At 36.5% G+C, this 13,079-nt stretch overlaps 1 protein-coding gene across 1 annotated transcript; it reads left to right on the top strand.

The window, feature by feature from the left end:
- Positions 1-840: 840 nt before the first annotated feature.
- Positions 841-11,981, top strand: LOC137725959 (embryogenesis-associated protein EMB8-like). Its single transcript, XM_068464805.1, has 14 exons — positions 841-1,219; positions 1,304-1,393; positions 3,183-3,244; positions 4,896-4,996; positions 7,012-7,101; positions 7,493-7,615; positions 8,018-8,095; positions 9,221-9,306; positions 9,785-9,833; positions 10,341-10,397; positions 10,478-10,608; positions 10,690-10,773; positions 11,082-11,148; positions 11,322-11,981. The coding sequence occupies exons 1-14, from the start codon at positions 945-947 to the stop codon at positions 11,766-11,768; spliced, it is 1,740 nt and encodes a 579-aa protein (XP_068320906.1). The 5' UTR covers positions 841-944; the 3' UTR covers positions 11,769-11,981.
- Positions 11,982-13,079: the final 1,098 nt, after the last annotated feature.

Here is a 13,079-nt window from a genome sequence, read left to right as displayed (position 1 = left end):
CTATACATTTAAAGTGATGATTGGTGTTCGGTTTGCAAAATAACAAATATTAGGAAACTTTTTAAAGATGTGTTAAAATGTTATTTGTCACATCAAGATGTCAGCAAATTAGATACTGACTAATCACTACTCAAGTATCTTAATTTTGAAAATAAAAAGACTTGGCCCCTCGACTCCTCAATGGGATTTGGTTCCTCTCCTGAACTAATGGAGAGGATTCTCCTCGTCAATTATTTTGGATCGTTAAATTTTTACTGAACGAATATAAACAGAAGGTCATTTTAAAGTTATAATAATTGTAATCATTGGATAAAAATTCAACGGTCCAAGATGATTAATGTGGAAGATCCTCTCCATTAGCTCTCGAGGATCCAAATCCTCCTCAATGACCTTTTAAAAATAGTTTGTGGGCTGTTCATGGAACTCTATGTAGATATTCGGTTCATCATTACATACTGATCATCTTTGAAAAAAAATCAATTAATTTAAGATTGTTTAGTTATCGAACAGAACAAAAACAGATGACGAACTTGATAAAACGTGAATAGTGCTATTCATACACTTTCTTAAACATTATTATTAATTTTTTGTCATTTATCTTTTTTAATTTACTCGATTTGACGTCAAATAAGTGTATAAATAACAATACTCTAAACTATTTATCTATTTGATACAACTGAAAGTTAAAAATAAACAGTACCAAAAATGTTACGTTAAAACTATTGAATTTTATTTAGTTTTTGCAAGGAAAATCTTAGGTGAATAGCGTTCCCATTCATATTCAACGTTCTTATGAATAACGTTCCCATTCATCAACCGTTGGTATCCGTCAGCATGGGCCCCGCTCCCGAGAGCTGCTGAATATTTAGCTCACCTGTCCAACCATTTCATACGTCAAACGAAAATCAACTTTCATTTCCAGAAGCCAGAAATCATAGGAGGCGATGGATTGCAGTTGCAGGGACGTTCTCCTCCGCCGGGATTCCGATTCCGGCGACCCCTACATTCTTCTGCTCAACGACCTCTCTCTGATTCCCGTTTGGCATTACCTCTTCGCCTCCCTCGCGATTTCCGCTGCAATTCTTTACCACTTCCTCGAATTCCATTTCTTCCAAGACCTTTTCACCGCCTTCAGAGGCTCAGCCGTCTCCTTAACCTTCAACCCCTCCTCCCATATCTACCACGGCGTCGTTTCCAAGTGCCGGATTCTCCATTCCAGGTCCCAATTCAATACTATTTGATTAAGCAGCTAAAATCTTTGATTTTGTTGTTCAATTAACTTAATTAGTCTATTAACTTGCAGGTATTTGGCGACGCCGTGGCTCTCGAGCCCCCATTTCCAGACTCTTTTTCTCAGCTTCTTTGGACGGCCTCCTGCTTTCAGCTACCAAAGGTACGCTTGCATCTGTCCCATGTGGTCGACCCAATTTTCAAATTTTGTGGGAAAATGGGGGTTATTTATGTTTATGCATTTTCGCCATCTGGGTTAATTCAAGATTTGAAATTTGTGGTTGTTTTTGTGTGGTGGGTTCTTCTGCATCTGTGTGCAATGTGTGTTTTGGGAGTGAAATCTTTTGGAGTATTGTGTACTGCTGCAAAACCCAATTCGGCTGCAATTGTTACTACTTCAATTCTTCGTATGTGGATTAGGATTTTATGAATAATAAAAACACACGAATTTACTGTTCTTTGAGTCTGTTAAAAGATGCAAACCGCAAAACAAATGTGATGTATTATATGAGTTGTCTGTCTGGATGATATCTTAAACCAGAATGCTCTCAGTTTACAATTCAGTGTGATTTTGGCAGGAGGTTTTAGTGTTCAGTGGGTTTTATATGTGTCTGATTTTATTTGGTTCAGATGTAGTCTTGTCGATATGCTTAAAAGTTATAACATTGATCATTTGAATAGGAGTTGTACAGGTCATGCCTAAATTTTTTCATCCACCGCCATTTTAGGCCTGTTATGTATTTAGTTGCATTATGTTCCAGGTTGGTGTAGTTTAAATCGGGCTTACATAATTTTTTTCTTGTAAAAGGAAAGAATACAGAAGAGAAACCTTATTCTGTATGCTTTTCTGGCTGGCTTTAAGGTTTCGGGCTTGTTGAACAAGGTTCTAGAGGGAAAAAATACTGAGTATCCCAGCTGATATTAACACATAGCTGGCTCCCATCTAGGGCGACTTGAAGCCAACTAGGCTCCCTACTTTGCAAGGGTCGGCGGGGGGTTGGGGGAACATTTATTGTATTGTATACAGCCTTACCCTTGCTTTGCAAAGAGGTTGTTTCCACAACTCTTACCCGTGACCGTTCGGTCACAAAGAAGCAACCTTTCCGTTGCATCCCTCGCCCTCCATCTAAATAAACAAACAAAAAGGGTGACTAGAAGCCAACAAGGCTCTCTGCTTTGCGAGGGTCGGGGGTGGTCGGGAGGGAGGAGGGGAACGCCTATCGTATACAGCCTTACCCTTGCTTTGCAAAGAGGTTGTTTCCACAAATCTAACCAGTGACCTGTTGGTCACAAAGGAGCAACTTGTCCATTGCACCAAGGCTCACCCTCCATCTAAATAAACAAACAAAAAAAGGGCGACCCCAAGCCAACAAGGCTCCCCGCTTTGCGAGGGTAGGGGTGGGATGATGTCTAGTTTACACATCCTTACCCTTGCTTTGCAAAGAGGCTGTTTCCACAACTCAAACCCGTGACCTTTCGGTCACAAAGGAGCAACCTTTCCGTTGTAACTGAAGCTTAACAAGCTTCCCAGAATCTGAGTTTAACTTTATATAAGGTGGTTATATCCTGTTTGACACCCAAGGATAGATAAAATGATTATAATGTGATTTATAGCCGTAATGATATATGAGATGGGTCTATTTGGGGAAATGAATCAGTTGGCTTGTTAGTTTACTAATTTACTGTCAAGAAATGAGAAATGTAACTGTATTGTTCTATATTGATCCTTAACTGTTTCTGTCTTGCTTTTAAAGGTTTGCTTGGATCTTTGATACTTTAACATTTTTTTCCATGATCTTGCTTTCTCGCATAGGTTTGCTTCAATTTTGTGTCTCTACTAAAATATGTTTATATTTTTTAATACAGATTATACAACTGTCATTGACTATTCTTCCTCTTGAATTTTGATTCATGCTTTTGACTAACAGATAGCAATGTATATTCCCTCGCAGAGAAATTTTTCATCTATCTGATGGTGGAACCATTGCTTTGGATTGGCTAAGGAATTCTGATGGTAACTATTATTCATTTACCTGAAATTAATGACCATGTACGTATATTCTTTTATGGACGTTAGTGAACGCAAAGTAAAGGGTTAATTACATTGTACACTCTTCAGGTTTGGGGTTGATTTTCAAAATGGACCACGAGGTTCTAATTTTCTTATTTGCACCCTGAAGTTTTGAAATCGTATCAATTTACACCTTGTCTCTTTGAATATCTAATCCTCCATTTAATTGATGATTTTTTTGTCAATGTGGTTCTAATGTGGCTTAAACGATAGCCCACATAATGATCACAACTCACTATGCCATCAATTTAATGAAGATCAAGTGATCAATCTGACCAAAGACATAAATTGATACAATTTGAATACTTATGGTATTAAATAAGAAAATTGAAACTTCATGACACATTTTTAAAATCACCCCAAATTTCAGGGGTATGTAATGTAGTTAGCACTAAATCATACTAGCCTTATCATTTTAATTTTATGTTTCTGATATACAGTAAAAATACAAGCATAAGCTCCATTGTTTTTGTAACTTTGTTTTCGTTCGATCGTATATTGTATTTCTGTGGTTGTGTTCTACTTGGCACTCATGTTGTGTTGGCTTATGTTGATAGGATGTGTAATGTGGGCTGTATTTATATTTGGTGTTTGTAAAAATGTGGTCTTTCATGTTCATATATTAATTCTTTCTCAAAAGAAAAGAATGCTTACTTGTTAATTGACAATAGTTCCTCAGTGACGTTATCTTTGGAGAAAGCAGTTGTAGGTTTTATTCTAAATTGGCATCGTCTATTTTTATTGTGAGGCTTCATGATACCATTTGTTCCATTGTGTGACCTTTATTGGTTGGACATTGCAATATTGTTAAATCTTTTTAACTGAAGAGTTGAAGTTCTATCGGCTAGATGGTGAATTGATCTCTCTACGGAATGTTGTAAAAAAATTTAAATTTAGGCAACCAATCTTTTCCGTCTTGGTAATTGGCCTGAAACAGGAGAAAAATGGAATTTTATGTCAAACTGAAATTTCTGTATTATTTTTGTTCAATATGAGATTTGTTATTAAATTTTTATGCTGCTGTGCTACTACTAGGGCTATTCTTGTAATCTCCTGCGTATGTTGCATTTCTCTCATCTTTCCTTCCTCACTTTAGTGTACTGAATTTTCAATTCAATTGGTTGTACTCCGGTCCATTTCACGTTAGATGGACATCATTAGTAACTAATCCCGAGACAGCATCATCTAGAGAGACGGACCCTTTAAACTCACTATAGGATAATAACAACTCAGTACACTTCCATATTTCAATAACGACCACACATAGCCTTTGAGCCTCCTAAACATAATTACTACCTAGTATTTTGTAAACTTGACCAGGCAAGTCTCAATGATATTCCTTGATTCAAACCCCTGTATCTTCTAAAACCCACCCAAAAGATTATTTTGGTTCTTCTCATACAGTAAATAAAACCATTTTTTTCATTGGTTGCAAAAAGAATTTTCACAATCTTAAAATGTGTCCCAGTGTAGTGGCTTTACTAATTATTTAGTTATCATGCTCGTCTGAAGTGTATTGACACTCTTGATTTCATGGTAATCGTCATTGTAAATGCTTTTTCTTTTCTGATCCATGTGTATGCTTGTAATGCAGTTCTGGGAGGTGCTTTTAGCACAAACAATGCTATTCCTAAAGATGACACAACCCCTATCGTGCTGGTGATTCCTGGATTAACCAGCGATTCTGAATCTGCTGTAAGCTTAATCTTTATTTCTTCATTATTTACTTGCCTTTTTGTATAAACAGAATTCTCCAAATCCGCATCAAGGGCTCTGGTTCGAAACTGGGGTCCCCTGTGTCAAACCCTACAATTTGGAAGGTGGGAAATTCTTGCAGTTGCTAGATTAGATTGGTACTATAAGGAATTGAACCCGTTACCACGTGGGAGCAAACTACTTGACTAAACCCTTATTGGTACTCAATTTTTTAGTGTATTTATATTCTAGTAGTTATTGTTGTGGTCCCTGTCTCTAGGAATAAAATACAACAAGAAGAAAGCCTTATCCCACTAAGTGGGGTCTGCTGTATGAATTATAGAATGCCAATGCGTTCGGTTTTGCACCAAGTCTTCTATTAGCTCCAACCACTCCATGTCTTTTCTTAGTCTCTAGGACTAAAAGTACTCCATGTCTTTTTTTAGAGTCTCTAGGAATAAAATATTTGAACTAATTTAGTTGGTTCAAATAGAAATTTTGGTTTTAGTCAAGCAAGAAGTTAAAATAGTAAAATAAATTTCTCTAGAACTTCGAAAGCTGTTGAATCTTAGAATCTCAACTGAGTTTTTTTTTCTTCAGAAAAAATGTCTTTAAGATAGAACCTTTCCCACCCTATCCCAATGGAATTTGAGCTAGAGCTCACTGGCAGTTATAAACTTAGTACGAAATTGCTATTGGGGAACTTTTAAGATCTTCGCAAGGACTTTTTCGTCCTGTTGGTTATTATATGTCTGAAACACAAAACTAACTACAACTAGACCTGGCCATGGCCACATCACTCCTATTCTCAGCCAAAATAGGAATTAAATTATCCGGGGTTCTTCAAACTGAAGTAGTTGGTCCAATCTATGCCATCCCATCTACAACAAGATTACACCCTGTAATCATGATAGATGTTGTACCACCTACACCGTTCCCCAGATGCTGACATTAATCAACCCGAAAGTGGATGGGAGCCTTTATGATCATGATTACTGAAGGAGAAGCTTCGGTTGGTTTATCCCAATTTCGTGGAATGCGCTAATACGTGAGTGGTTTAAAAGTTTTGATGATGGGATTAATCCAGTCCAGGAATGGGAAAGTAATTCCTATTTTACCAATATTAGATGTTTGGCACGTTGTCTGGCTTGCAATTTACCAGTCAATTTTAACAAAGAGGAGGGTTAGGATTCCAGTTAAGAGCGTATTTCCATTCCTTACCACACATGGAATGTAAATTTACACAAAAGTGAGCCATTGACCTGATTCAATAATGAAGTCAGAAATTGACCTTAGCATCGTTTCTTTTTGTTTAATGTGATGCTGTATCTATTAGTGTAGAGCTGATTTTTAGGTTTCACGATTTAATAGAAGTGGATTCCATGTTCACTCTTCATGTACCTTTTTTCTTTTTATTAATAATTTTGTTTCTTACGAAAACAAAATGCACATTTGTTGGGATTGCAAAGGCCTGGGTTCAGGTTTTCGGGTAAGAATCTCGCTCTTCTGTTCTCTCACTGTTGTCCTGCTCCTACAACAAATGGAGGAAATGGAAAAAGGAGAGGACCTAGCTCCTAGCTTTAGAGTTATTTTTACTTTGTTTTTTATGTTTCACATTTATTTCATTGTGCTGTCACATTAGGAAATACTATGTTTTTTCATTTATTTTTATAGGAAGCATAACAATTAAATTGAAGGAAGTACAATCTACTGGACCAACAGTCCATAAAAACTAAAGAGCTGGCCACAACCTATGATTAACAAGCTACCACAAAATCTAAAGAAAATCTGCACCCTTATGCAGGACTTACATCAATAAATCATGTTTATCGATTTAACATATGAATAGATAGTTTATGATATGAATTACGAAGTCTTTTTCATTTATAGAAAAAATATAAGTGCTCCTCTTGATATCTTCTTTAGACTCATTCCATAATAAGCTTTTGGTATGTGTGAGATATGGTTTGTCTGCATTCATGATGATTTGCTGATGTTACTTCTTGTTGCTGCAGTACATAAAGCATTTTGCTTTCAATACAGCAAAAAAAGGATGGAATGCTGTTGTTAGCAATCACAGAGGACTGGGTGGCGTTTCAATTACAGTAAGAAGCTGTTTTAGAAGCAACAAAAGTTGACAAGCTATTGATATTAAAGATTCTGATAATTCTCAATCGTTAATGTTTAGTATTTTGTTGTTATTTTTCTATTGAGAAGCACACCTTATTCATTATCTATGAAACTAGAAAACAATGTAAAAGTGGGCAACCTATCCACAGAAGTACAAATAACATCCATTAGCAAACAGCTTCTACAAATACAGACAGAAAAAGGAAAAAAGAAAAGGATCCAAACGAGCATGTTGTTATAGTAATGTGTTCTGTGCTGCTTCTCCGTTGTCTAACTTTCTGGATGTTGTGCGTTTCTCTTTGAATAATTAGTTTTCTTATTAGGCCAATGAAGTAATCTCAGTGTTCTGTTTCTTGTTATTTTCAGTCCGATTGCTTTTATAATGCTGGATGGACAGAGGATTTACGGACTGTCGTTAATAACCTCCACCACGAATACCCCAAGGCTCCTTTATTTATTGTTGGAACAAGTATAGGTGCCAATATTTTGGTATGTTATTTGGCAGTGTTAGATTCGTTTTTAAGCCTTTTGTAATTATTAATTAGATTTGATATTTTATGGTATCATTTGATTTCACTACTTTTCTAATTCTGGATCCCTTAATCATATATTAACTTCATTTTTGTTTTAGAGGCACTCACCTTGCAGTTTTTAGCACTATTCTAATTTTTCTGAGATCAAACAGATCTTTATAGAACGTTATACAAGTCAATTTCATTATCTCTCTATATTCTCATTTGCTAGTATTTTTGGCATCAACTCTGCAAAGCACCGAGCTATATGAGTTGTTGGGAGATCTTTTAAAATAATTCCAATATAAAATTAGTTTTCAACATTCTCTGTTTCATTAATCGCCTGAAGTTGACATCCATTTTAATTAATTGTTTTCAGGTCAAGTATCTTGGGGAGGATGGCGAGAAGACTCCTGCTGCTGGGGCTGTAGCGATATGTTCCCCTTGGGACCTTTTGGTTAGTGTCTCAACTTAATGATTATGTGAAGAGCAATGTTTCTGGTTTGTGACTAAATGCATTGGCAGTGTGTGTGGACAAGTTTCTGTATATGGTTTTGTCCCAAATTTTCTTTTCTACTGTTAACCATTCTAGGCTATTGCATATGTCCACAGTGATTAATGAAGGGGTCAGCAGGGGATAATACTAGGGGCTCAGTAGTATGGATTCAGGGATTAAAATCTATAATAACACTCATGAACATTTTTGTTTGTCGGAACTTTGTTAGAAAGAGCTAAATATGTTAGTTAGCAGGGGATAATACTTTGGTCTGGGTTTCAGAGTTGAGTGTTTTAACTTCTGAACATTTTTGTTTGTCAGAACTTTGTTAGAAAGAGCTAAATATGTTAGTTAGCCAAGCAGAGATACCTTTCAGTAAACCTATTGTGTACTAGTTCAACATATTAAGGTGTTGCTTAGCAATAAATTGCAGTGTATCATATATTGTACCCTGTGTTTTCTACTTTTGGAACCTCTTGATTTTTTTTGGGGTTGCATGGCAGCACGACGTGACTTGATATTTTTATTTATTTGAACTTGCATGAGAATCATTTTTATTTTAGGCCTTAGTGGCTAATTGGGTTCCAAAAGTTTTGGTATCATGTTGGACTTCGGCATTCATCATTTAGCCCGTAATATTAAAATCTATAATAACACTCATGCTAGTATGGCAGAATAGCGTGAGACATGCATGGTTTCACAGTGTAGCATATACTGAACGGCAACTCTAATTTAATGTATCTTGGAAATATATGACCGTTTGAGTAAATGAAAAAAAAAAAAAAAAAGAAATATTAGACATCCTTTGTCGTACCATATACTGCTAGGCAAACAAACCATTTTGCTGTTGCTTTCTCCTCCGCTGACAACTGTCTGCAAGTTGCCAAACAAGCTTCAGCTAGATGAAAAAATTAATTGTGCATTTGATGCTATTGTTACAAAAAGAAAAGAAAAAAAAAAAAAAAAAAAAAAAAAAGGTGTTTCCTCCTTTCGCATGTGTCATGGAATTGAAATTAGCATTTGGTTTCTGCAGTAGTTTCATACTGAATGAAGTTACTTATCCTATGATTTTTTTTTTTCTTGCAGATTGGTGATAGATTTATAGGCCGTAGGCTGTTGCAAAAAGTTTATGATAAAGCTCTAACAATTGGCCTTCAAGGCTATGCTCAACTGTATGTCTGTTTATTTAAACAATGTTATGATAAAGTTTTAATTTGGTAGTAAATACCTCATAAAACATTATGTGGTGTAGGATAGAGTTGGGCAAAGGAATGTAGATAGCTCAACGGAAGTGAAAACAAAGATAAATTAAAGTAAAACAATAATAAAAGATGACTGGAATCACTCCAGAGGCATCACACCCATTCTTAGGCTCTCACCAAGAATTTTGGCATCTCACCAAAATAATCAAATTGCAGGATAAGAATTCCAATCTCTGGAAAACCAAACTTTTTTATTCATCAACTCTTCATTGTTTTAATCTGAATTACAAAGGGGTTATTTTTAAAAGGCTAGGAATATGTATGTATATTTGCTCCACTGTATGCACCGTATTCATTTAGTTGCTTACAATATCAAAAAGGTAGGAATAGGAACTATTTATTAACAATAGTTTCTGTCCTTTTTACAAATCATAAATGGTTAATGCAGAAACCAGCCTCACTTCTTACGGCTCGCTAATTGGGAAGGCATAAAAAAGGTCGGTGTTTCTTTAAGATTTTTTTGTTGAGCTCAGCATCATTGTTAGAGCAGCGAATAAAGTTGATACTGGACCTCTGTACTCTGCTAGAAAGTTTATCACATTATGAAATATTGTTAAAACCTGCAGCAAGTAAATTTACTTCTGGAATGTTCAACTTTTAAACCCATGGGAACTTTAACGAAAAGCTCCTAGTACTGTTCACTTTAACGAAAAGCCATATTTTTACACTACAAAATTAATCCTGGTACTATTCACTTTACCCTTTATTTTGTCCTTATCGTTAAAACTCAAAGTTTTCAAGCCTTTTTCATTAGTTTTCCTTTAAACCCATGGACCCCATAAATTGAATTTAATTGTGGATTTAAATATTACTATGAAAAATAAGAAACATCCAAATGAAACAGTTGTGTGGAAATAGTCTGTGTGTGTCTGTGTATGCTTCGTTGAGTGGCGCTACCTGCCTTGTACTAATGTTTGTTTTGTTCTTATCTTGTTCTTCAATAGTCGCGCTCTATTCGTGATTTTGATCAGCACGCCACCTGCATTGTTGGGAAATTTGAGGTATAATGTAGATTTCACTAATTCCTCTTACCTTACCTTTGCTCTATTTATTGCGTTAAGCATCTGTTTTTCCTTTACAGACCGTGGACACATATTACAGGCGCTGTAGCAGTGCTACTTATGTGGGAAATGTAGCTGTCCCGTTGCTCTGTATCAGTGCTTTAGATGATCCAGTCTGCACTAGGGAAGCCATTCCTTGGGATGAATGCAGGTGGACTTCTTAAAGTGTTTTCTTTCATCAGTTTCTTCTTTCACATAAGTTAAGCATATGCCTTGTATTTGTCTTCAATAGGGCAAACAAAAATATTGTATTAGCTACAACAAAGCATGGAGGACACTTGGCTTTCTTTGAAGGATTAACTGCTTCTGGCATCTGGTACTTCATGGTTCCATGTTATTTCTATACCTTTCTCTTATGTTTGCATTAGTCGCCACTTTGGAGATTAACTTAATGTATTTGTTCCCATAAACTTTATATTATTATACGTGGCTAGCTTAGTAGCAACCTGTGTAACGATACTTTATAGCTTGTCCTTTTGAAGCTGTCGTAATATGGTATATTTGTGTTCATTGCGGCTATTGTGGTCATAATACTCTCTTTGCTATGGTTGGCATGCGCACTTTTGGGTAGCTTCATCATAGCTTTTGTTCTAACATGCGTGATTAATTTTCTTTCCCTTGCAGGTGGGTAAGGGCTGTTGACGAATTTCTTAAAATTCTTCACTCTAGCCAATATATGCATGTACAGAAGGTATAATTTTATTTTCCTTAGTCTTTGAGTGCTTAATGAAGGAATGTCGTTATTGGGTGCATGAAGCGGAGGTTTTAGATTCTGATACTGTCCAGAAGTATATGCAAATTGTTGTTTGTGCAGCATACAGGCCATTTCTGCAAATTAATATTCTTGATCTTCATGTTTTTCAGATGGTGAGTTCTGGCCCGCGGTTGTCGTTGGACTCTTCAATAGATCATCAAGGTCCCTATGTAAACATTGCAGACGATGGAATGGTAGTTGCCGTTGGAAATGAACAGGCAATGGAGACTAAGATGGAAGATGTACTTGAACCACAAAAGATCCATGACAGAGAAACTAACGAAATGGTTTCAGGAGAACAAGATGAACAGATGATTCAGCCAGAATCACACTCTTTGGCAGAAATCCCCCAATCATCTGAACAAGTTACTAACGCGCAGGATGCGAAGCCTCTTGATGTAACTACTACTGTTAGAAGGTGCTTAGATCAGCTATCCCGACGGACTAAGTGGTCGTTGTGGTTGCTTGTGTATGTTTCCATCGTGACAAGTTGGCCATTGATTGGTTCTGCACTTAAAATTGTCTTGCAAAAGAAGCTCAGAAATTTATTTGGGTGATTCTATTGCCACCCCCTAATATCCGAGGAATTTAGGAAATGATAATACATGTAAGAAACTTGTTTCGTCTTAAAACACATTGACAATCGTCGCTGTAATGTTTACATTATTTTCAGAAAGAAAAACAAAAGAAAAAAAAAAGAAAAATCAAGTTCTATTGATATTAATATTCTGTAAAATATTATGAAATGAAAGAAGATTATATACCAGTTGAGTCATCAGTCCGGTCCGACGACATGTTGATTCTTTTGCTCAGCCACCCCATTTTGCTGAGGTATATAGGAACATGTATTCTGATGAATAATTTGGACAACTACATCAATTCGGTCCTCAAATATTCACCTTCATTATCACTGTGGATCACCTATATATCAAACTTGTACTGACATTGAATCATCTTATGACACTGTTGCAATAATTCATTCACTTTGCCTTTGGTTTTCATAAGACAAATTCACATCATTCGAGTACTGTTGGAACCAAATCTGCACTGTTGTGGATGGAGGAGGTATGCAAGCCTGGATATCTATAAGAAAGCAAACAACCACATTCAACTTGAAGTACAAGTGTGGTTATGATACCCCGTCCTAAATTTGTTGTATTTTATTGTATCGAACGTATGAAATTATCAAATTGCCCTTGAGGCATGAACGTTGACTTTCGTTGACCGTCTCAACATAATGTGTATGACTAATTTTCTTAGTTTATTCTTTTTGTAATCATCACCACGAACACATGGGCACGAATGGATTCGAATTTGAAGTTATAATGAAGATTTTACGTTACGAAACGTCCAACGTTTTTCGAATATTTCGTGTTTCATCTTTAATGACCTTAATGTGTAAGCCACTGGGGCCCACAATGAATTCTTGTCCCCCAATCCTCTCACTTTTCCCCGTGGCCCCCTCTCCTTTTTCCCATTTCTAATATACTTGTCTCTCTCTCAAAACTCTCTATCTCTCTAAGCTCTCACTCTCGGTCTTCTCGTTTCTCTCTGGAACTGCTCTCCCCAAGGGCACCACACACAACAACAACAAACAACAATGACAACACCTCCCACCACCCAACAACCCTAGTTGTGAACCCAGAAACGAACGAGAAACACCCCAAAACCCCTCCTCCTTCGCTGCACAGTGAACTCACTGTTCACCGAAGCTCTCCAGCGAGTTTCCACGTTCTTCGATGAAGGTAAGCCTCAAACCTTGTCCAAAAGTTGTAGATCATACTTTGATGTATGTTTAGGAGTAGTTTTGAGAAGTTTGGTGATGTTTGGACGTAGGAAACCCACAAGGAAAACTTCCCCAGCATTCC

This window comes from Pyrus communis, chromosome 2, assembly GCF_963583255.1.
Source record: "Pyrus communis chromosome 2, drPyrComm1.1, whole genome shotgun sequence".
NCBI lineage: Eukaryota > Viridiplantae > Streptophyta > Magnoliopsida > Rosales > Rosaceae > Pyrus > Pyrus communis.
This window is presented reverse-complemented; position numbering and strand designations above follow the sequence as displayed.